Source organism: Mustela nivalis (assembly GCF_964662115.1).
Source record: "Mustela nivalis genome assembly, chromosome: 13".
Lineage (NCBI taxonomy): Eukaryota > Metazoa > Chordata > Mammalia > Carnivora > Mustelidae > Mustela > Mustela nivalis.
Window position 1 is genome coordinate 74,327,654 of NC_139032.1, and position 24,087 is coordinate 74,351,740.

Genomic DNA, 24,087 nt, shown 5'->3' on the forward strand with positions numbered 1-24,087 from the left:
CCCCATCCCCTGTAGCTGAGCTAGAAACCGCCCCAAGAGACCCCTGCGCCAGCCTCCTGTGCCTAGAACCCAGGATCCAGCTTCATGCCCTCCGCACCCTGATCTTTCTCCAGGGCCCACACCAGGTTATCAGCGCTCCTTGTAAAGTGTGGCGCCGGGAAACAGAATTGGCAGAGATACTCTCCCCTTCTCCCAGCCTGCTCCCCCGCCCACCCCTTCCTCCTGGCCATGACTTCATCCCCTTTCCCACGGGTCTCCAACCAGTCCCAGCTCAGCCACTTGCAGACTGGCCACACGCCCTGCCGGGCCCGCCAGTCCCGATGGAGGTGACCTTCAGACAGGCACACCACCCTGTTCCTCTGGGGCTGCTGCCCATGCCGCCGCGCCCCTCATCCCTGCTCTGCCCCCAGCCTGCCTCAGCCCCGCCTGCAAGGACGACGTGGCCCGGATGTGGCAGGTGCTGTGTCCTTTGTGAACTGCCATCCTCTGGACGAGGAAGTTCTCTGCCGCCGGCAAGGACAAGAGCCGTGCAGAGCAGACAGCAATGGGAGATGCTGTTCGCAATAGAGTCAGACAGCAAAAAACAAAACAACATGGACCAAGCTGCACTTGGATTGTGTCTTTAAAGCTTCACGTACTGCTAACTAGCTTCCTTGCTCTCAGTCGGCTGTCCCACTGCTTGGCGCCTGGTACACAGCAATGGAAACTATGACCTTTGCTTTATTAGTATTATAAATCATTTGCATGTAAACAAGGGTTGAAAAGGCAACTCAGAAAAATGGAGTTGGTTCTGAGAGGCAGGATTGGGTGAATTGTTTTCCTTTTCTAAAATTCCCTTCGGAGTCTTAAGACTCTTGTCCTCCCCCTGTGTCAGTGTTGGGGAGAAAGAGCCTGAATGTCCCAAAGCTGTCCCCTCCTTGTGAACTTGGGGGGCAGGAGTGGTCAAGGTCCTGTGTTCCCTCTAAGTGACTTTCTCCCTGGCCCGAGTACCGTGTCTGGGGTATTTCCTGCACCTGCCAGGACATGCCACCCTGGCCCTTTTGGTGGCTCAGGGGTCCATCAGGGGAAACCCAGGGGCTGCTTGGCTGTGGACATCCAAATGGAGCCTTGAGGTTTAGTGCCTCTGATTGGCTGAGGGACTGATTTTTTTCTCTCTCTCCTCCTCATGCCCTTCCAACCTAGGGGGACAGGGGTGACCCTGGGCCTGATGGTGAACGTGGCAACAAAGGCCAAGAGGGACTGATGGGCGAGGACGGGCCCCCTGGCCCCCCTGGCATCACTGGCGTCCGGGTGAGTGTGCATGGCTTCGTGCCAGCACCGGGGGTGTCTGGGCACATGTACCACCCATGTCTGTTCAAGCAGTTGGACAGGAGGTCTTTTGATGGCAGCTGCCTAAAGGCCTTCTGCTTCCTCCACCTGGGGGTTTCCCAGAGAACAATCTACCCACATCCCTCCCCTGCCCCAAGCCTCCCATGGCTCCCAAGTGCCCTCAGACCAGGATCACCCTCCTCAGTCTGGCTGCCACGGCCTCTGTGAGCCTGGCCTTGCTGACCTTGCCCCACATTCAGCCACACTGAATTTACCAGGGGGTTGGGGGTACTTAGCCAGAGAGGCACTGGCCACCATTCCCCAGTAGGAACTCACGGCTGCCCTCTCTGGGTCACGCTTTTGGTACAATGAAGGATTTGGAAGGAAGACACTCCAACATTCCAGGGGCTATTTCTTAGTAAACGCTTGAGTTTCATGGCTGACGAATGGGCCGGAACATACAGCAGAAATAGCCCTGGGCCCAGAGGCCAGAGGGTGAGTTCTGGCTCGAGAACCCACAGTCTATGTGACCTTAGGCAGATCATGCTGCCTCTCTGTGAGACTTGGTTTTCTGATCTTTAAAGAGTCAATGAAACTTTGGAAAGGAAAGTGCTTTCTACAATGTGCCAGAAAATAAATATTGTCTTTATGAAGCTGGAGGAGGAAATGGAAGCTGGTGGTAGTGGTGATGGTGGTAGTGGTAATGTTGATGGTTGGGTGGAGGTGGAGATGCTGCTGATATAGATGATGGTGGTGATGATGGTGGAGATGGTGATGATGGTGGAGATGGTGATGATGATGATTAATGTGATAGTGATGATGGTGATGATGGAGGTGATGGTATTAAGGTGGTGACGGTGATAGTGGCGATGGTGGTAGAGATGGTGGTGATGGTGATAATGGTGGTGATGGTGATGGTGGTGATGATGGTGATGGTGGAGGTGATGATATTAGTAATGGTGGTGAAGGTGTAGATGGTGATGGTGGTAGCAATGGTGGTGATGATGGTGATAGTGGAGGTGATAGTGGTAGCGATGGTGGTGATGATGGTGATAGTGGAGGTGATGGTATTAGTGATGGTGGAGATGGTGGTGATGATGGTAGAGATGGTGTGATGATAGTGATAATGGTAGAGATGGTGAGGGTGCTGGCAATGATGGTGATGGTGATGACAGTGGCAGTGGTGGTGACAGTGCCCATGCTGATGGGGGCCATGTTGGTGGTGGTGGTGCCAACAGGGTTAATGTCTGTATTTTGCCATCTCCACCAATTTCATCTACTGGAATGGGAAAGAGATTCACTGCAGTCAGACTGAGTGTGTGTTGGTGACAGAGGTGGGGAGAGGCTTGTATTTGAGTCTCTTTGGCATCAGGGCTGCAGGACAAGTATCTCCCACTCTGGCCAGGAAACAGTGGAGTATTTAAAAATAGAATTTTATGAGCCTTCACAGCCTTTCCAGAAATATATCTTCATGGATGGGGGCCCAGTAAAAGTCTTCATTCTGGCTCCATGGACTTACCCCACTGGATGCTCCAGCCCTTACTCAGGATTTCCCACACCATGAGGGCTGCTCCCAGCTGGAGAGGGCTTGTCAGAACAAGTGGCCAGCCGCTCTGTCCTGGGGGAGACTCTCAGCGTCCTGGCTCTGTGCTGAATTCTTCCGTGCTGACTCACTTCTCCTCCTGACAAGGGATCAGCCATAGCAGTCACCTCAGCCCACTGACCCCTTCCACCAGCCCCTGTATCATGATTAGACAACTGCCCAGATATGACCAGCCTGGGTCAAGGGGGTGTCCCAGACCCTGAGGACCTGCATCTCATCTGAACCTAGCGAGGTGACCTGCGGGTCTTGTCTTCATCTCACTGAGCCTGTGTCTTTGGCTCTCAAATGGGATAAATAACCCCTTCCTCCCAGCCCATGGCCAGAATTGGGGGAGGCATGACATAGAATAGAGACACGGTGCCTGGTCCTTGCCTGGCCCACGGTCATATTGGTTGTGACTATTTTATTCCTGGAGGAGCCAAAGACTCGGACGTGGTCTACTTCAATGCTGTGGGTAGAGACAGGAGATGAGTTACCTGTATAATTTAAAATTTTTTAATACTTACATTTCAAAAGAGGTGGATGAAATAAATTTTCATAGTATATTTTATTTAGCTCAATATAGCCTAGATACGAACATTTCCAACATGTAGTCAACATAAAAATCATTAATCAGGTATTTTACCTTCTTCTTCTTCCTATTTTTTTTTTTTTTACTAAATCTATGAAATTTGATGTGTAATTTACTCATATGGCACATCTCAATTCGGATGCTAAATTTTCATTGGAAATACTTGTTCTGTGTTTAGATTTCGTAAAATACACAGCTGAAAATGTAGGTTTATATCCCCAAGTTGTTCCAAACATATGTAAAAGTTTTGTGGTAACTGAATTATCTGTATTTAAATTAATTTTAAGTTAATTAAAATTAGATTGAATTAAGAATTTGGTTTCTTCATCCAGTCACCACCTTTTCAAGTGCTCAGGAGCGTTATGTGGCAAGGGGTCACAGATAGACAAAGCTAGTTCAAGCCTTACCTATGAGAGGCAGGGCAGCTGAGGCACACAGAAGGGAAGGGGCTTGTCCAGGGTCACATAAGGACTTAAGTACCAGAATGCAAGGCAGTCTGTGCTCGGTCCTTCCAAGACTACCATTTCTTCCTTCCTGAGGTCCCTAGGGCAGTCTCACTAGCACTGCCCTTGGGGACAGAGATTTGTCTTCTCCAATCCACTTTTGCCGTGTTTTGTCCTTATGCAGAATAAAGGTGGCCTCCCTGTAATTTCCATCCACTGATCACCCCAAAGAACACAGATGCCCCTGTGTTCTGCAGATGGGTGTCAAGTGCCTCTCCTGCTCCTCTAAAATCCCATCTTCCTACCTTTCCTCCATCACAGTTACTCATTGCCCCCTCCTATTCCAACGTGGGGCCATCACCTCCCTCATCCTACAGCATATACCTCTGTTAATGCAGCCAAAGGGCTTGAATTGAACTAGTTCTTTAGTGCTTACCAAGAACGTAGATGTCCTTTGAGGTTTGGGTCTTGAAGGGACTATCCTCCGGGGACCATCAGGATGTCCTTTGAGATCAGAAACACTGTCTATCTTATGCTCGACATCCCAACCTGGTGGGCTCAGAGTTGGGATTCTCTTCTCTCCCTTTCTTTTCCTCTCTTATCTGTCTTATGCTCACACGTGCACACTTACATGCATTCACTTACCCTGTGAGTGGCCCTGACAAGCACAGGGCAAAGGAGAGCAAAGGGAGGCCCTGCGAGGGAGGGGGCGGAGCAGCCTATGGGAGGGAGTGGCCTGGGAACCCCAGTGGGATAGTAGGGGAGGACCACTGACCTTCCAGGCACAATGCCCCATTGGGAGAATCCCTTCCCACCCCTATCCCCAAAAGAGGGCGCCCCTGTCCATAGGACACAGCCTCCGGCTGATCAGAAGTGCCCCATGGCATCTCAGATGTAAGAAGAGCTCCCTGCCCGCTGCATGTCATCAGAGTCCCCAGGAGCCCCGGGCATGGACTCAGACAGAGCCGCAGTTGACTCAGTGTGCTGGGCCATGTCGTTTCACCTTTGGGCAGCCCAGAGGTCACCATCTGTGGGAGCAGACCTCGATCGGGCCTCCGGCTCAGGGTTCCCCGGGGGCTGGAACAGTGTGGGGCTCGTGGCAGGTGCAGAGGGTGCAGGTGCAGGTGCTCCCTCTGGGACAGCGTGGGCGCCTCGCAGTCACCCCGAAACAGGGATGTGTCCCGCACTGACTATGCGCCAGGCACCCAATGAGCACAAGGGGCCATCCCCGGGTTAGCTTCTCAGCCCCGTGTGGCAAACAGGACCCCTCTCCCCACTTCGCAGGCCAGGTTCCCACATCACAGGGTCCCTGGGGTACAGAGCACAGGGTGAGTTCCGAACCCAGGCAGTCTGCCCTCAGAGCTCCTGTGCCGATGCCCCTTAGGCTCCGTGGCTCCGCCTCAGGTTGCTCTCATTTCTCACCCTCCTCCTTCCCTCTTTCTCCTCCCAGGGTCCTGAAGGAAAACCAGGGAAACAAGGCGAGAAGGGCCGGACCGGAGCCAAGGCGGGTGCCCAACCCCTGTGACCATGATCTCCTCTCCCCCTCCCCCACTTCTCCCCTCACCCCCTGCTGGGGCTCCATGACCGTCTGTATCTCCTCCCACTGCAGGGTGCCAAGGGCTACCAAGGACAGCTGGGTGAGATGGGCGTCCCTGGAGACCCTGGACCCCCTGGCACCCCAGGCCCTAAAGGGTCCCGGGGCAGCCTGGGACCAACGGTGAGAACTCTCGGGGTGGGGTGGTTTGGGGTGGGCAGGCACAGAGCAGAGGTGCAGGGGTTGGGGGGGGCAAGGGAAGAAAGAGAGGTACCTCCTGCTCCACTGCTCAGCCAAACCCTTGGCTGTCCCCTGTCCTAGCTGCTTCTTTTGCATCCTGGGTCCCTTGGGGACCCTATAGAAGCTGCCACCTCTCTCCCTGAGAAAGCACCCCCAAAGCCAAGTATTTCTTTCCCTTTGAAGGGGGCTGTGGGTCTTCTGAAGCCATTTACAGACCCAGATGGATAAGGACCCATTCCGAGGCGGTGGCGGAGAGGGGACCTGCCCCTCAGGAGGGTTTTACAGAACAAGGAGTTTTCCCACTGGAAATAGGCTCATGAGATAGGGCTGCCGATCACTGGGTGACGCTGAGGCCGTCCCCACCTCTTGCTGGCCCGCCGTGAAGGACAGTCCCAGGGCTCTGCCAGCTGCAGGGGAGGAGGCGGGGGGAGGCGGGCAGGTGAGGCATCTCTGAGCTGCCGGTGTGCAGCACTGACGGGCGCCCGCAGTGTGAATGCTCCCAGCAAGGTGTGAACACTCCCACCACGGCTGATCCTGTGCCCCCTGCAGGGTGTCCTCGAACACGCCCTTGGGAGGAGATGCATGGGAGTGTCCGTCACTGGCTGGTTCTACCACACGCACTCAGTAGACCGAAATAAGCCAGAGCCTAGGTAGTGGTAAAATGGAGCAAAATTATTAGAAAGGGAGGAGTTTTGAAGATGTCATCTTCACTTTTAATTGATTCAACTGTACGTTCCTATAATTTAACTTTCTATAGCTGCTTCTGTTTAAAATTGGCTCACAAAAGTGAGGATGGTTTAGCCACTCCGTCTTGTGAACCCCCCAGAGCTGGGAGGAGGGAGGGCTGGAGGGAGGGGGTGCTCAGGGAGGAGCTCCGCAGCCTGGGTTCTGGGCCATGGACCTGCAGGTTGGTGGGGCTGAACTGGACTGCTGCCCGGGCCCGGGTCGCTGCGGGGAGAGCCACACACCTGTACCGACATGCATCTGCTCCTGTCCTAGGGTGCTCCAGGACGGATGGGGGCCCAAGGAGAGCCGGGACTGGCTGGTTATAGTGTAAGAAATCTCACCTCCCCCCTCTCGGAATTCTTTCCTGCAGGCAGGGACCCAGGCCCACCACCTCCCTGCTGAGGCCTGCCCTTGGGCCACGGAAGATCCCTGGTGGGCCCCCAGAGCAGGGGTGGGCAGACAGAAACACCCTCCCCCTTTGCATGCCCTCGCCGAGTTCTTCCTGCCCGTGGTGGGGGCCACACGTGTGTCCTGTCTAGGCGTCACGCTGGCTGAATGCGGAAGGGAGAAGCCTCACCCCGCTTTTGCATCCAAGCTGGCACCCCTCTTAGAGGAGGCTGAGCCAAACCCATGTGATACAGTTGGGGGACTAGTCCTCAGAGAGGCTCCGGGCCCACTCAGAAAGGGAAACTGAGCCTTGGAGAGGCGAATGATGGCTTGTTAAGTTTGAAGGTGGGATCCAGTGTCTGAAGGAGACACAGCAGGGAGATGAGGGGGAGAGAGGAAGACAGAAGGTCAGGGCAGAGGACATGGGAACCAGAGAGGGGGAACTGGAAGTCCAAGGGAGGAACGTGCGTGTATGCTTCCCGCCATGGCCTAGGGAAGTCGGCTGGGGTCAGCATTTTGCTCCTGCCCCAGGGGACACACCTGGCTCTCCAAGATCTGGCCCCAGATCTGCTCCAGGCTGGTGTGAGCTGTGCCCCCTGACCGTCCAAGCGCCCCCACCCATGAGAGGTCTGTCAGGGACTGGCCCGGCATGTCTGGGAGGCCCAGGGCCGGCTCAGAGTCACACAGTGAGCTGGGGGCAGAGCCAGGGCCCCAGACTCATAGCCCAGGGTCTCCACCTTGGAATTTCTGGTCTTCCTCACTGTGCGTCTCAAGCCCTCATTCCCCTATGCTTTTACCTCTTACCATCCTGTTTCCGGCAGGGACACAAAGGCATCATGGGCCCCCTCGGACCTCCTGGACCAAAGGGTGAAAAGGTGGGTGCTCCCTCCCATCTGGGCCGGCAGGAGCCAGCGCCTGGGGCACTGTGGCTGGGGTAGTGCGGAAGTTCATGGTCGGCTCACCCCTGCTCACACAGCGGCTGGCCAGGAGCCGTTAGACCCACATTCAACACAGATGGCCTGCGTGTCAGGTGTGTGCCCAGCACCAGAACAAAACCACAGGTCCTGCCCCGCCAGGGCTTCCAGTCCCGCAGGAGGGAGGGACGCATCACGTACAGACTATAACCACAATTCCATCATCTGTGTGAATGTGGGCATTGAAGCCTTGCTGGGGAACGAGACCCCCCAGTGAGAGCCGGCGCAGGGCTTAGGACAGTGAGCGAGGCCAGCCTTTCCAGCCAGGAAGGGGCCACTGAGGCAGAGGGAAGAAACATCCATACCCCACCGCTTGGCTCCAGCTTTGGTAGAGGAGAGAAACTGCTAGAAGAAAGCTTGCTGATGGTTGTGCCCTGCCACACGATGCAGGTGGGGTCTTGGGGAGCCGAGGCAGTGGCTCCGGGTCACCTTCTGAGGCAGCACCAAACTGGCCTTTGAGTCCTACCTTAGCAGCTCAAGAATCCCTGTTCTTGCCTCCCCCCTCGCCCGAAGGCTCCGCCTAGAGAATGCCTCCTAGCAGGTGGCCCCCTACTATTCCCCTCCACCCCAGCTCCACCTTTGTGAGCTAAGTCAGCAACCCCCTCACTATACCCCTAGCTTACTGTCCAGCTGGTTCCTGCTTGGAGAAGAAGAGCTCTGCAATCAGTGGGCTTCGACATCCCACAGGAAGCTGTAGGGAGTACCGCTCAGCACCCCAAGTCTCCCCCTCAGCCCTGAGTCTGCCACAGCTGGCACAGGAGACCCTGAAACAGGGGGAGCCTTCCTCCCCACAGCCACCTGGAGCACCAGGACCGGTTCCTGTGGCTGCTGAGAATGGGATCTGAAACTTAAAGCCGCCCTACTTCTGCTGGAGCCTCGGGTGGGATCCCAGGGTTCCCCGAGCCTTGACTGCCCTGGCTGCCTCAGGAATGCAAGGCTGAGCCGGACCTCCCCCGTATGTCAGCCGTAGGCACTTTCCTCGTGATAAGGTAGTCGATTAGTTCACGCATGCGTTCAGCTACCTGACAGGTAGGGTGCATGCATGGTTAGTGATCATATAATATCTTCTCGGCTCTGAGCTGGGGGCTGCAGAGAAGCCCCCAAAAGGGTAAACCGGATGCAAGAGCGAATCGCCAGGCACAAGCTGAGGGGTGCTGGAAGGAGGGGGAGCAGAGTCCCAAGGGAGACCCCAAAACACACAGCAGTGTGCAGAGCTCTTCCCTGGGATTCCTCCATGGCCCTCACCATGAGCTGTCAGTGTCCCACGTGACACATGGGGAAACTGAGTCTCCAGGCTGCTTAAGGACTCGGCCAGGACCAGTGGAAAGGTGGCAGGACCAGGAGGCAGGCTCTGATGTCAGGCTGTGTCTCCTGAGCCAGAAATAGGCCCTTAGATGAGCTAATGTGCTGCTCACCCTGGTGAATTCCCCGTGGGGCACATGTCTACAGAGGGGGTATCTGGAGAGACTGGCGATGAGACTCTGGGAACGAGGAGAGGCCCAGGGCTCCACCGGCTTCCTGCTGCTAAACCTGCGTCCCCAAACTCCAGCCACAATGTGGGGAGAGTGGGGGAGATTTGTGTAGCTGGCTTTTGGCTCAGACCACCCCTTGCTTCCTGTGTGGCCTTGGCTAAGACCCTTCTTTCCCTGGGCCTCCGTTTCCTCATCTGTAAAATGGGCCGGTAGTCATAGCCGCATCGGAGTGCTGTATGGATTCTATGGAACACCTCCCAAAGGGTCTGCCATACGGAATGTTTTTGGTAAACACGGCCCTCTTCTCCAACGTGCCTCCGTCCGGCTGCCTCCCTCCACGGTGGGACCAAGATTTGGGACAATGAGCCATAGACAGAGGTCAGGGAGGAGAGGGAATCCCCTCTCCCTGGGCCACCCCTTTGGGTACAACTGGTCCGAAGCCTTGGGCCAAGTCCCTCCCGCTTTGAGTCTCTGCCCGCAGGAGCCACAGAGGCTCTGGGCCAAGGTGCTCCGGCTGCCAGCCCTCAGGACTGATTTGGGCCTGGGACTGGCTCCAGCCCCAGGGATGGCTCCCTCTCCTGCCTCTCAGGCTTCCCCTTCCACCCTTGCCAACAGCCAGGGGGCCCCGGGCTGCCCTAGCTTGACCCTCCTGACCAGAATGCACCCCCGTGGGAGGCGACACCCATTGTCTGGGGCTGGAACATTCCGAGTCCTGCGTTTTGGCCTCTTGCTGCTCTGATCACACCTTCCCCGTAGCTGGCACACGGCCTCTGCCTCCTGTCTTGCTTGGTGGCCCAGCGCCCAGGGTGGCCTGCCAGGGCTCAAGGACCTCCACCCTAAACCCTATGCCTCCTGCAATCCCTCCGACAGCCTCCACACCACACATCGTCCCTGCTGCCATCGTCAACAACAGCCAAATGCGTGGCCCCCTACCCCATGGGCAGTAGCGAGCTCTCCTCCCTGGGCCCTCGGAACAGTGCTGCCAGGCATCGCACTCCTGTTTCACAGATAGGAACCTGTCTCGTGGACAAGGATCCCTAACAGGCCCACCGCAGAGTGCAACCTGAGGCCTGCCCCCGGGGCTCCCAACCAGCGTAGAAGGTTCCTGTTAAACCTGGCTCTCTGCCCACTTTATTCCAGCAAAGATGGGAGAAAGGGACTCTTTTTCGGGTCTGACCAAGGCAGCAGCCCACACGGTCTCTCTGTGCCTCAGAGTCCTCATCTGTAAAATGGGGAGATACCGTCACCTGCTTCATAGGGTTGTTGGAAACATTCAGTGAGTGCCTGTGCGGTTGGAATTATTGTCACTCTGTGCTAAGCACCATGCAGGGAGTGTTTGCTTCATTTCCCAGACTCCCCCCACCCCTGCCTCCTGGGTACTGCCATTGTCCCTTTACCCCACCTCTTCCCTGCTCCCCAGCTGAGAAAAAGAGCTCCAAGACAGGAAGGGACGGATGGGGGTCTGAGCAGCTGGTCCTGTGCAAGCTGGGTGTGACCAAGGTCTCAGCTCCGGGACTGGTAGCCCGAGGGCTCCTGCCTGCTGGGGCGGGGAATGCCCAGCAGGGGGCAGTAAAGGGCACTCTCTGGGTTCCGCCGCCCTGGTCCGCCCCTTCCCTCTCTGGTCTCTTGTCTCAAGCCCTAACTAAGCTGGTCTTCATCACTGATGAAGACCCTTTCCACGCTGTGTGGAGTGTCTGGAATTCCTCAGGTTCACCAGGAGCCAGAAATAAGTCCTGGTTGTGTCCACAGGGGGAGCAGGGCGAGGACGGCAAGGCTGAGGGGCCCCCTGGGCCACCTGGAGATCGGGTAAGCCCCCTTTTCTGTCCCCTGGACAGCCACCAAAGTGGAACCCTAGCTTCCTGCTGTGGCAGGGGGTGGGGAGGGGGAGGCTGAGCAGGGGTGAGGCTGCCACAAACATCTAAGAGGAGACCTGATGGCCCATATGTCATTGCCATCCTTGTCATTCAGGGCCCCGTAGGCGATCGAGGGGACCGCGGGGAGCCAGGGGACCCTGGATACCCCGTAAGTATCAGAGCTCCTACCCAGTAGCAGCGTCCGGCACGGGCCCCAGGCAGGAAAACAGCCTTGGCCGGGAGACAAGCCCTCCCTCCCACCCATTAGTGCCCGGCCTGAAATGGAGACCCCCGGAGAGAGGGCTCCGGCCAGAATCCAGGCTGGCAGGGGGTGGGCTGAGGGGGAGGATGAGGTTGGGGAGAGAGGCCCCTTCCTCACAGGGCCTCAGTCTCCCCGTCCTCTGTGGCCGGGAACAGCTCTCCCGACAGAAGCAAGAGACAGACCGCTGAGTGAGCCCCGGGCCCCCACCAGGCTTCTCCCCCTCCCCTCCCCTCCCCTGCTCCAGCCTCCCCGGCAGGGTCATTTGGCAGCTTTGCAAATGCGCAAGCTGAGACAGGGACAATGACACAGAGCTGGGAAGAACAAGGGCTTCCGGGACTCCTGGGACTCCTCCGGATGGGAAGTTGCCCCGGCCCCCCTCCCCCGCCCCTCCAGGGTGGGCCCCCTCACCCGTCTCTCCTTGGCTTCCAGGGACAGGAGGGTGTGCCAGGCCTCCGTGGAGATCCAGGCCAGCAGGGCCTACCCGTGAGTGCTGCTCCCTGACCCATCCCCCTCCGGCTCCATGTGGGTGGTCAGCAGTGGGGGGAGGAAGGGACCCTCCCTGCACAGGGCCTGGGGCAGTGCACTCTGGTTTCTCTTGCCCTGATGCTGGGGGCACCCCTAGAGCCTGCACCCCCAACCCCCTCCCACCCCTCCCCTTCTAGGCGGACACTGGCCACCCTCCCCAGGAGAGAATCCTGGGGCGGCTATGCATCCTCTCACCTTGGTTTGCAGGGGCATCCGGGACCCCGGGGACGGCCAGGACCCAAAGGATCGAAAGGGGAAGAGGTAAGAGGACTGAGGTCCACAGGGGACCCTGGGAAGAGCAGACCCCCACCCAAGCGCCAGGCAAGTAGGAGGCTGGGCTGGCGGGTGCCCTACAGGGAGCTTCCTGGCCAAGATCTCTTCGTTTCAAAGGGCCTGATGGAGCGGGGATCACCTGCCCCACTGTCAGGTTCTCCGGGAGGGGGACCATCTGTGGGGCCAGCAGTGGGATTCGAACCCAGGGCAGTCACGCCAGAGCCAGCCATACCACACTGAAGAAAATCTGGAGAAGCAGGGGTCCGGAGGAAGGAGGGGTTGGACAGATGCGGATGGTGGGAACTGAGGGGTGGTCGAGGACTTTCCCATCTTGCACCCAGAGCCCCTGTGTCTTCCTCCACTGAGGTCAGGCCAGTGCTGTCTTCCTTGCCCACAACCTCCCTCCAGGGGTCTCCTTCACCCACACACCATCTCCCCGCCCCCGCCCTGCTCAGGGATACAGCCACACTCTTGAGGATCGAAGGATCTTGAAGCCCAGCCAGCCCTGGCCCCAGGCTCCCTCTAGGAAACTGGGAGGGCCGAGAGCCTCTGCAGTAAGGCGAGCCCGTAAGGGCTCAGGGCCCAGAGCAGGGGTGAGGACAACACTGTTAGGTTCTATGGCCAGCCCTGCCCCTGGGCTTCTAGGCCAGGGTGATAGGACCATTTGCAGATTCAGATGCTGAGGCCCAAGAGGCGGAGGGGCAGGGCTGGGCCACACAGGAGCGCCCATGCTCCTTTCAGTCCCTTCCAGAACTCCTAGGGTTCCGCCCCTCTTCCAGGTGGCCCCTGCCATGTGCCCCTTGATTTTTCAGGGTCCAAAGGGAAAGCAAGGCAAGGCTGGGGCACCAGGACGAAGGGGGATTCAGGTGAGTGACCAGCAGCCTGTCCCCTCCTCTCTGCCTGCCTCCCTCCCCGTCCGCATAACCCCCCTCCCAGAGGCCCTCATCAACTTCTTTTATGTCCCCAGGGCCTGCAAGGGCTGCCAGGGCCTCGGGGCGTGGTGGGGAGACAGGGCTCCGAGGGTGTCCCGGGCCCAGATGGGTTTCCTGGCAGGGATGGTCAAGCAGGACAGCAGGTGAGCAGGACTTTGGGTTCACGCTTGGTGTCTCCCTTGGGGACAAGATGTGTTGTTGGGGGGGGGGGGTTGGGGATGGGGTGGGGTTCTGCCAGAGGCCATGGGCCAGGAGGAACAGGTGTGGAACCTTGGATGGGGCAGAACCAACATATCCAGAAGTTTCCTGCATGGGACCTGGGAATGTGGCCTTTCTGACTACCCATGCCTGTACCCAGAAGGACCCCCCACACCCGCACCCAGGGGATGAGCTTGTGGTTGAAAGTTCCCTCCTCCCCATTTACAACCCCCGCATCTCTGGTTTCACTGGTCCTGCTCTCCTCATGCAGAGCTCGGATGACCTCCCTCCTGGGGTCTGACCTCCTTTCCCCCAGGGCCACCCAGAGTTCACCCGGACTATGACACATCCTGCCCCCTTGGCTGCCTTTGTTTCCTGAAACATGAGAGGTCTTCCTTTGCCCTCTTTCTTTACAGGGGGAGCAGGGAGACGATGGGGACCCTGGCCCCATGGGCCCTGCTGGGAAGAGAGGAAATCCAGGTGTGGCCGGCTTGCCTGGAGCACAGGGGCCCCCAGGATTCAAGGTCAGACACCTGTTAAGCCACGTAGCTGCCTTCCCGTCTTTCAACCTTGGTACTAACTATAGTGACACTGATTATAATGCTCACCTGGGCACCTGTGTCCCAGGGCCTGTGTGAGGATGGAGTCCCTGGCTCTGATGTTTCTCTGGGGTGCCTGCCCCAAGCTTGAACCTGACTTGAGGGAAGTCAGGTTTATCCAGGTAGGGGGAAATCTTAGGCCTGTTGAAACCGGCAACCTGTCATTGAGCTGTCCTTGGGCGCCCTCTAGTGGGCCTTCGTGGAACATTGCTGTTGCTTGTAGCCAGGACCCTCTTCCAAAGGGCATCTTTGTAGTAAGTGTTGCCAGCGGGGAGGGGGTGGGGCATGAGTCCATCTGAACCCAGGCCTACACGCAGAAGGGAAGATTGAGATGGATGAATCAGGCATGGCTCCTCTGGTCTTCCGCAAGCGCCAGGTTTAGCTGGGGAAAGACTGGAACTCTCCGTGGGAACAGCAGGCAGGGGGAGAAGTGGACTTGGCCCAAGGAGGATTGAAACGTGGAGAGAAGGGGAGGTGGCATCCCAGGCAGGAGGAAGGGCTGGAGCAGAGGTGTGGGCGAGGTAGGGGGGGGCGGTATTGGCTAACTTCAGGGTCTGCTGGGAGGAAACAGCGAAGAGGAGAGGCGGGGTGGGAGCGTGGAGGGCAAGTTGGAGCTTGAATTCCAGAGTCAAGAAAGAGGCTTTCCTCTAGGGAGGCTGAAGTTCTGAGCCCCAGCATCCTGAGAGGTCAGCCGACCCTGTGGCATCACTGTTCTGTCTCTCCTCGGCCCCCCTACCCCTCCCTTAGTACCATTTTCCCTTTTGGTCATTTTGGTGTTTGTTTTTTTTAAGGGTGAAAGTGGGTTACCGGGACAGCCGGGTCCTCCCGGCAAACGAGGGACAGCGGGTGGAACCGGGCTTCCTGGGAGCCAGGGGGAGCCTGGATCCAAAGGCCAGCCGGTGAGTAAGCCCCAGGGAATACGGATGTTCTCACCCTCACGTGTACACACGCATGTTCACACATGCACACACAGGCCCGGAAGCCTCCCGCCTGCTCTGTGACAAGGGCAGAGTGACACTCTCTCTGAGCCCCAGATACTTCTCTGCCTCCCCTGAGTGGGGGGTGGGTGGGCTGGGACATGGGATCTGAATGGTCCCTTCAGAATGAGGGGGTGGATCACGACCTGAACCCGAAATAGCCTCACATCCAATAAAGAAATTCAATCTGTGGTTTAACAAACATCTCACAAGGAATACTCTGGCCTCAGATGACTTCACTGGAGAATTCTTGTCAAAGTTAAGGGAAGAGGTAATACCGATTCTGCATAAGCTCTTCCAGAAAGTTGAAGAGGAAGGAATACTTGTCAGCATATTCTATGAACCTAGGCTGGACATGGCAAGAAATCTCCAGACCAATATACCTCAGAAACATAGATACAGAAATTCTCAACACGATTTTAGAAAAACCAGTCTAAGAATGTATTCAAAAGATAGTACATCTAGGGGCGCCGTGGTGGCTTAGTGGGTTAAAGCCTCTGCCTTTGGCTCAGGTCATGGTCTCAGGGTCCTGGGATCGAACCCCGCATCTGGCTCCCTGCTCATCGGGGAGCCTGCTTCCCCCTCTCTCTCTGCCTGCCTCTCTGCCTACTTGTGATCTCTGTCCATCAAATAAATAAATAAAACCTTAAAAAAAAAAGTATATCAAGACTAAATGATGTTTATCCCAGGAATGCAAGGATGATATAACGTTTGAAGATAAGTCAGTGTAATGCACCATATTAACAAACTGAGAAAGAAAACAAACCCATTTGATCCTACAGTGGATGCAAGAAAATCACTTGGCGACATGCAACTCCATTTCTGATAAAAGAGCTCCGTACCCTTGGTAAGGAAAAAGGAACTTCCTCAACTGGGAAGAGGGCATTTGTGAAAAACAGGTGGCCAGTATCATACTTAATAGTGAATGGCTGAATCAGTCAAAGAAGAAACGAGTCGAAGACACTTGTTCTCGCTTCTGTTCAACGTTGTGCTCGCACTTCCCGCTGACACCATCAGGAATGAAAAATAAAGAAAAGGCACTCACATCAGAAAAGAAGAAGTGCATATTTCCATTTGTTGATAAAATTATTGTCTAGAGAGAAAATCCAATGGAATCCACAGTCAAGCTATGAGAACAAGTGACTCCAGCAAGATGGCGGACAGCAGCACAAAGGAGCTGTGTCTCTGTACACCAGCCACCATCAGAACCCAAAATCTAAAAGGCAATACTGCTTATAATAGCAGAAAAATAGGAAATACGTAGAGATACCTGTGACACTAGGTGTACAAGACATGCGCATTGAAAAACTGAAAGCATCTCTAAAATCTGCTGGGGAAGACCTAGGTCAATGGAGATACTGCGTTCACTGGTCAAAGACTAAGCATTGTTCAAATGGCCGTTCTCCTCCAGTTGGTGTATGGATCTAACCCAATCCCAATCCCAATCCCAATCCCGATCCCGATCCCATCAGACCTTTCTCGTGGAAAATAAGAAGCTCTGTCTAATTTATTTGGAAATGCAAAAGGTGTAGAAGAACCAAAGCAAGTTGAAAAGGGAAAAGTTGGGAGCCTCCTGGTGGTTGATTTCAAGACTTTATTATATAGCTACCGTAATCAAGAAGGGAGGGTATTATCATAAATATACTAATAATTGATCAAAGGAACAGCATAGAGAGTTCAGAAATATATTCACAGGTACATGGATAACTGATTTTTGACAAAGTTGCAAAAACAACTCGGTGGATACAGAAGAGTCTTTTCTAGCAAGGATAATGGGAGACCCTATACCATGTACAGAAGTGAACTCAATCCTAAAATGCTAAAACTTTTAGGAGGAAGCATAGAAGAAAGTCTTGGAGACCTCGGGTTATGCAAAGGTTTCTTCGGTATGACACCACAAGCGTGATCCATTTAAAAAATTGATAAGCTGGTCTTTATCAAAGTTGGAATCTTTTGCTCCTCCAAGGGCAGATGCTGTTAAGAGAAATGACAAGACAAGCCACATACTAGGAGAAAGTGAAAATTATGTATCTAGTAAAGGATTTGTGTCTGGAATACGTAAGGCACGCTCAAAAGTCAATAATGAGAAAAAGAAGCAGCCCAATAAAGAAATGAGGCAAAAGACTGGAGCAGACATCTCCGAGAAGGTTGCACAAATGGAAAATCAGCACATAAAGGAAACTCAGTATCGGTAGTCATGAGGCAAGCGCTCATTAAAGCCGCAGTGAGGTATTACTGCACACCTGTTAGAATGGTAAACATTTAATTGTTTCTGAAGATTTTGTTTATCTGAAAGAGAGAGAGGGCAAAAGTAGGGGGAGGGGCCGAGGGAGACAAGCTGATGCCCCGCTGAGCAAGGAGCCCGACACGGGGCTTGATCCCAGGACCCCGAGATTAGGACCTGAGCCAAAGGCAGACGCCTCACCAACAGAGCCTCCCAGGCTCCCCAGAAGGGTAAAAATTTTTAAAGACTGAACAGATCAAGTGTTTTCAAGGATATGGAGCCACTGGAGTTCTCCTCTGCTCACGGGAACGTAAAACGGTACAACCGCTTTGGAAACCTGCTGGGCAGTTCCGTTAAAAGTTAAGCATATAATCCAGGCCTCCAGAATCGTTCACCCCCAATCACTCCCCGCAGTGACCTCTGTGTGAATATGAGCAAGTTCCTGCCCTCTGAGAGCCTCAGTGTTCTCATCTGTGAACAGGGCGTGTTGTGCCTCCCTGGGCGGAAGTCGGAACACACATGCGTGGTGGTCCCTGCAGAGCCCCCGGCACGTAGAGCCGCACAGTTAATGGGCTGATTTCTGAGGGACACGGTCCTTGATAGGCTTTCCCATGGGTGGGGAAGAGCCTGTGGGTCCTCTCATTCTCTTCCTTCAAGACCTGGGACAGGAGGTCCTAAGCGTTCTAGAGCCTTCCTCATGGAATCCCTGAGCTGGCCTCCACTGTCTCGTGCGACAGAGGGCACAGGCCCGTGCCCCCTCCGAGCCCCCTCCGAGCCCAGGCTGACCGGTGTCTAGCGTGTGAGCTGTCTACACTCATCTGGTTGCCTGGGGATGGAGTCGGTGATGTCTGTGGGAGGAGGCAGGCCCAGGGGGCCCGCGTGATTGGCTGGACATCGTTGTGCTGGCCCGACTTACCCCACGTCGTTCCGCTCTCCCCGCAGGGTGACTCTGGTGAGATGGGCTTCCCAGGAATGGCTGGCCTCTTTGGACCCAAGGTACAAATTCCCACTCTGGCCTGCTCCTATTGGGGTCCCATCCACCCACTCCCTGGTTTGTTTCTCCATGTGCTCGCTCGACAAAGATTTCTTGAGCGCTCACGGTGTGGGCTGGAAAGCCTCCAGAATCAAGCAGGGACATCCTTGGTCCCCAGAACTCACCTTCCAACAGACCTAGGTTTTAAGCCTGGCTCAGTTGACCTGCTCTGTGCATTAGGCAAGTTACTTTGTATCTCCAAGCCTCAGTTTTGTCAGCTGTAAAATGGGTATGATAACCATAGAGGGCTATAACCCTGAAGTCAGAGTGGAGGCTTACACCATGCAGCAAAGACCCTGCACACTGATTCCTGCTTGGTAATTGTGGACATTTGTTACTCTCCCTGGAACCTCTCTTGAAAGGGAGGGCAAAGTGTGACCAGCCCCAGGGGTCATGGAGCTGCTGGAGCTCTGGCCCAATGGCCGCCCAGACACAAGATAGCCCTTCCTCTGCCTCCCACAGGGCCCCCCAGGAGACATTGGCTTGAAAGGCATCCAGGGCCCGCGGGGGCCCCCTGGCTTGATGGTGAGTCCTCTCGTGGTCTGTCCTAGCGGGGACAGTCGCCCAGGCCCAAGGCTGGCCAGCCGTCCGCTGGGTGGACACCTGCTCTGCTCCTCCTGCTCCTTCTGGCTTGAGCCCCCTCCGCCCACAGCCTCCATCCCCAGCCATTCCTTGCTTCTGCCGGTCCTGCCAACTGGGCTGCCATCCAGCTCATTTCACCTGCTCCCCTCTCCCCGCTCATTGCCCCCCGACAAGGCACACAGGAGGGGCCCAGAATGTGCACGGCTGTGCCCCTGCTTGAGGGAGTCTCCCTTCTGTCACCCTGGGACACTCAGGCTGCCGTCTCCTCTCCTGTCCCTGGGACTCTGTTCCCCAGACCCCACAATGAAGACACACAAACCTTTGTCTCTCCTTTAGGGAAAGGAAGGCATCATTGGGCCCCTCGGAATCCTGGGACCTTCGGGACGCCCGGTACGTGTCGGGAGCTGGCCGGGAAGACCACAGGGACGAGCTTGTCTCTGTGACCCAGGGCCGGCTCAAGACTCAGTTTCCGCATCTTGGAAATAGAACTTCCTCTCTGAGTCCTCTCTTATGGGGCCTGTGATTTATTGCAGGGTCCAAAGGGTGACAAAGGCAGCCGAGGGGACTTGGTGAGTTGAGGGGTTGGGGGAGGGCAGTGCTTCAGGGGGTGGGGGAGAGGAGGATTGGGGGAGGGTTGGAGGGCAGAGCTCAGCCCGCTTCCCTGACTGTTTCTCTCTGCTTCTGTCCTCCTCCAGGGACTGCAAGGTCCGAGGGTGAGTGGGCTGGGGTATGGGGGCTGGTGGGCCGGGGGAGTGGGGCAGGGTGGGCTCTCTGGGCTCCCCAACCCATGCTCACTGACGTCCTCAGGCGTGTTCTTTCCCTCTGGACCTCGGTCATCCATCGGTACCCCTCTACTGGGGGCATTACTGTCCCTGGGTTTGGGTCTGCTCTAGGAGGTCTGGGGTAGGGAAGGGTTAGGGTCTTTACCCAGGGCCTCACTGTTCTTCTCTTCCTCCAGGGTCCTCCTGGTCCCAGAGGGCGGCCTGGCCCACCGGTAGGTACTTGTGCTCAGTGCCCCTGGAACTCTAGGGCAGGAGGCAGAGCTTGGAGTGAGACCCAGGGCTTTGCAGGCAGATGCTCGTCTTGGCCCTGACCTCACAAGCTTCCCCAGACTTCTAGGAGAGCGTAGAGCGGCCCTGGCCGGACTAAGCCTCCAGAAGAGCAGAGACCAGTTTTGCACATCCTCTCGTGCCTGGATGGCCCCTCCAGACTCCTGACAGCCCCTGGGACCCCCACACCCAGTTCCTCTCAAATAGTCACTGAGCCTCTTCTTTTGCAGGGTCGGCCAGGGAGCCCTATTCACTTTGTAAGTTGGAGAATGTGCTTTTTTGCCTATTGGGGGTAAGGCCTGGGAGGTCGGGAGGCGGTTGGCAGCTGGCCTTTCTGGGTCACCATAGCTAGACCCCTAAGCTAGGCCCAGGATTGCCTGTGAACTTTTGTCCTTCCATCCCGGGCCCTGGACTTTGCAGCAGCAGAAAGAGCCCAGAGGCAGAGAGTAGGGAATCCAGGTTTTAGGCAGAATGCACCCTTGACCTTGAACCCAGGAGCTGCTCCGGTGGTTGGGGTCCTGGTCCTGTCACTGTCCTTGGAACAGATCAGCTGATTGCTGAGGGTCTAAACAGGTTCTGGTGTCAATTCAAGCTTGGGGGGTGGGTAGGTGTTCCCCATACGAAAGAGTACTTGGGGGACAGCAGCTGGGCACCCTATTGTTCAACTCGGTTCTGACACTGTGCACCAGGACGAAGGGTTAGACCCCACGAGGTCCCAATCCTGCAGGGCTCCTTCCCCATTCTGCCCCGCCCAGATGCCTGCTTGTCACGGCGCCTCTGACCGACGGAGGGTCCCACACCCCTCACTGGTGTGAGGCTGCTAAAGCCGCTCTTAGGTCAGAGAAAACGTTTCACTTACTAGCTTACTGGTTTCTTATAAAAGCCACCACCACCTCAGGAACAGCCAGATGGAAGACAGGCACAGGGCAAGGCACGAGGCAGGGGCTCTCAGAGCTCCCGAGCCCTCTCCAGGCAGCCGTTCCCCACAAACCTCCATGCGGTCACCGCCTGGTAAGCCGTCCGAATACCAGCCTTTAGGGTTCTCACGGCGGCTTCATTACGTAAGCGTGATGGATGGATCATTGGCCATGGGTAAGGGACGCCACCGCCATCCCTTCTCCCGCCCCAGGAGTGAGGGGTCCGGACGGAAGGTTCCCACCCACCTCTTACAAGGTTGCTTCCCTGGGCAAGCTCTCCTTTGGTTACCCAGGGGCTTTCCAGGAGTCACCTCATTAGGGTGACAGAAGACTTTTCTCAGGTTTGGGGAGTTTGGTGCCAGGAAGAGGGTCAAAGACCAAATCTCTTTTTCTTACAAATCACAATATCACAGGGTCTTCTCCCCCCAGATTCTGAGTCCAGAGAGGGTCGGGCAAGGGGGCAGACTGGAGGAGGGAGGCTGCGTTGCCCCCTGGTGGGAACCAGCCTGAACGTATGGCCCCTCCTAAGACCCGCTGCTCAGAGGCCCCTCCCCCGTTACCACTGCCCCTGTTGAGGATTATGGTCAGGCCCTGACAGCGCGTCCCACCCCTTTTGTCCCCCAGAGGCTGAGGGAAACCCATCAGGAGGAGCCCTTGGGCCGTGAGCCCCTCGGATTCTCTGCGCTTCTCAGCTCTCAGCTTCCCACTGTCTGACCCCCAAGTATCATCCATGAAAATGAACGGACAGCCCTGGCCTGGCCTCCACCCCCTCCCTAGCCCTTCTCATCACTAAGGAAGTCAGACGGCTCAGGGAAAGTGAAGAGATCCAGACAAAACCCTTTCCCTCTTTAAAAAACAAATAAATAAATAAATAAAAGGAAAATTTGAGGATTTTAAATTTTGTGCACAGTAGGGGACATACTGAATGTTTGTGGCAGGCGGACACTGTTAGGCGTGCTCCCTCTGGATTAGCTCACTGATTCCTCTCAAGGTTCTGAGAGTCACGGTCATGCCCATTCTCAGGATACTGACGCAGAGAGACTGTAAGCACCCTGCCCAGGTCCTGCAGTCACCAAGTAGCAAGGCTGATATTTGAACTTGAGAAATCCCTCTCGCGTCTGGACTCTGGGCCACTTGGGCTTTACCCAACATCAGAGTCTCCCTGTCACTGTGTTCACAGTAAGACCGTTTCTGGCAAGCTCCATGCTAGGGGTAGAGGTGCAGGTGTGGGACGGTTACTCAGAGAAAGGGGCCGCCCCCAGCCTGGGGGGCGAGAGCACCAGGAAAGAGTTCCTGCGGAAGTGGGCATCTGTAAGATAAGTATAGGGCAGGGCTTTTCAACAGCAGCACTTGTGGACATTTGGGGACCAGATGATTCTTTGGTCCCCTGTGAGTGATCGTAGGATGTGGCAGCATCCCTAGCCTCTACCCGCTAGATGTCAGGAGCACCCCCTCCTCCAGTTGTGACAGCCAAGAAGTCTCCAGATGTAACCAAATATCCTCTACAGGGCAAGATTGCCTGTGATTGAGAACCACCAGAATAGTAGATAGACAGATGGAGCAATGGAGGGAAAGAAGAATGTTCCAGGTGATACAAGCAGCACGTGCAAAGGCCCTGTGGTCAGATAGAGCACGGTGCTTAGCAACTTAGCAGTATAATGGTGTGTCTGGTGCATAGAACATATGTGCGCAAAGGAAGAGAGGCTGGGCCAGAGGCCACAGCACTCAGGCCAGGTCTTGTAACCACGTGGAGGAAAAAGGGAGAGAAAAGGTCAGCTCTGACTCTCTTTGTAAGTGGAAGAAGGACAAAGAGTTGCACAGAAGGCAGGTGACTTGGCCACTGGGCTAAGACCCTTGGTCTCCTTCTTAGTGAGTCCCAGGGGATCCTGGGGTGGTGGTGGGGTAGAATACACACCCTGTCATCTCTTTGCACAGCAGCAAGATGACCTGGGAGCAGCTTTCCAGACGTGGATGGACACACAGGGAGCACTGAAAGCAGAGGTACCCTGAGACCGCTGCCCACATGGGATCCCTCGCTGGGGGAGACAGAAGGGACGGCTCTCGAGTGGTCAGTGCCCTCCATGTGGCCTGCCCCCAAGAGTTCCATAGCTCATCGGTTCCCTGAGCCAGAGGCTGGACAAGGTTGGCGCTGTGTCAGCTCTCTTAGGATTCGCGGTCCAGGGAGAGGGCAGCCCAGAAGAGCCTGCTGACTTCCTCCCATCCTGGGGGTGGCCGGTGGAAAGACCACCTCCACTGGTTGCTTCTGGAGGGATTTGAGGCCACTGCCTCGTGTCCTCTCCCCTCCCATGACAGCCCCCACCCCATTCCTGGTCCCCAGTTCCCTTATCTGTCAAGTGGAGGGAGCCCTGTCACGCCCCTAGGAACTCAGGGACATCTCCTGAGTAGCAAGAACTTGGGGCTGTGGTGGCTAAGACCCTTGGGCCGGGCCAAGATCTCAGGGGCTGGTGGCCCCCCTCTCTCTCTTCACGACAGGGTTACAACCATCCGGACCGGCTGGTGCTGGACCAGGGAGGGGAGATCTTTAAAACCTTACACTACCTCAGCAACCTCATCCAGAGCATTAAAATGCCCCTGGGCACCAAAGAGAACCCCGCCCGGGTCTGCCGGGACCTCATGGATTGTGAGCAGAAGATGGTGGATGGTATGAGGGCCCGTGGGGTCTGAAGAGAGAGCTTTCTGCCCCTGGGGGTGGGGCAGGCGGGCAGGGGAGTTCCAGGAGGGGCTGGGCAGAGGGACCGGTCACGTCTTGGCTCCCTGGGACCAAGTTTCTGTCCTTGGGGAGGCAGACACGCCAGCAGTCCCTTACCTGCTCAACAGCCACTGAGCCTCACAATATGGCGGACCTTGTGCCTCCTAGAGTGTGGGCAAGTGGTTTTGCCCTTTCAGAGCCCACAGATCTGCAAGCTGGGGACAACCATTTCAGGGCAAGGAAACAAGAGCTTGGGCAGAGCAAGCTCCCAAGGGCCGGGAGGATACAGGGGCTGGGGGAGGGGGCTGGCATGGATGCCCTGAGAGCCAGGAGTTCCCCCCTTTCTGCCACACCTCTTTCTTTCACTGGCAAGAAGGTGGACCAGCATCTGGTTGTCCCAGTCTTTCAGCTGTGGGGCCTTTGGCTTCCTTGGAAGCCCTGTGAGGGAACCAGATGCCGGCACAGGTGCCCAGCAAGTGGGGGAACGGCTTCCCCGTCCTCCCCAGACAAGCCCCTAAGAGGAGCACTAGTCTTGGGGGGGGGTAGCATCCATCAACTAGATGAACCCTAAATCCTTGGGGCTGGTCATTCAGTCTCTCTCCGGCCTCAACTGTCCCCTCTGTAAAATGGACCCGTGACAGTAGCAGCACGGGTAAGCACTCAGCCGCGTGGCCCCTCCAGGGGCTCTGCCAGCT

General features: G+C 56.2%; 1 protein-coding gene across 5 annotated transcripts in view; it reads left to right on the forward strand.

The window, feature by feature from the left end:
* The window catches only part of COL27A1 (collagen type XXVII alpha 1 chain), a 135,045-nt gene that overhangs the window by 106,682 nt on the left and 4,276 nt on the right, over positions 1-24,087 (forward strand). For 3 of the 5 annotated variants that reach the window (XM_082697050.1, XM_082697049.1, XM_082697052.1), the window contains 22 exons: positions 1,183-1,290; positions 5,376-5,429; positions 5,535-5,642; positions 6,699-6,752; positions 7,634-7,687; positions 11,008-11,064; positions 11,227-11,280; positions 11,803-11,856; positions 12,106-12,159; positions 12,984-13,037; positions 13,139-13,246; positions 13,718-13,825; positions 14,692-14,799; positions 18,044-18,097; positions 18,597-18,659; positions 19,053-19,106; positions 19,250-19,285; positions 19,412-19,429; positions 19,675-19,710; positions 19,996-20,022; positions 22,618-22,683; positions 23,176-23,344. In XM_082697050.1, coding sequence (XP_082553176.1) covers positions 1,183-1,290; positions 5,376-5,429; positions 5,535-5,642; positions 6,699-6,752; positions 7,634-7,687; positions 11,008-11,064; positions 11,227-11,280; positions 11,803-11,856; positions 12,106-12,159; positions 12,984-13,037; positions 13,139-13,246; positions 13,718-13,825; positions 14,692-14,799; positions 18,044-18,097; positions 18,597-18,659; positions 19,053-19,106; positions 19,250-19,285; positions 19,412-19,429; positions 19,675-19,710; positions 19,996-20,022; positions 22,618-22,683; positions 23,176-23,344 — 1,498 coding nt within the window. The remainder of the gene's footprint in view (positions 1-1,182; positions 1,291-5,375; positions 5,430-5,534; positions 5,643-6,698; positions 6,753-7,633; positions 7,688-11,007; positions 11,065-11,226; positions 11,281-11,802; positions 11,857-12,105; positions 12,160-12,983; positions 13,038-13,138; positions 13,247-13,717; positions 13,826-14,691; positions 14,800-18,043; positions 18,098-18,596; positions 18,660-19,052; positions 19,107-19,249; positions 19,286-19,411; positions 19,430-19,674; positions 19,711-19,995; positions 20,023-22,617; positions 22,684-23,175; positions 23,345-24,087) is intronic. The other 2 variants (XM_082697051.1, XM_082697053.1) reach the window with 2 other exon arrangements.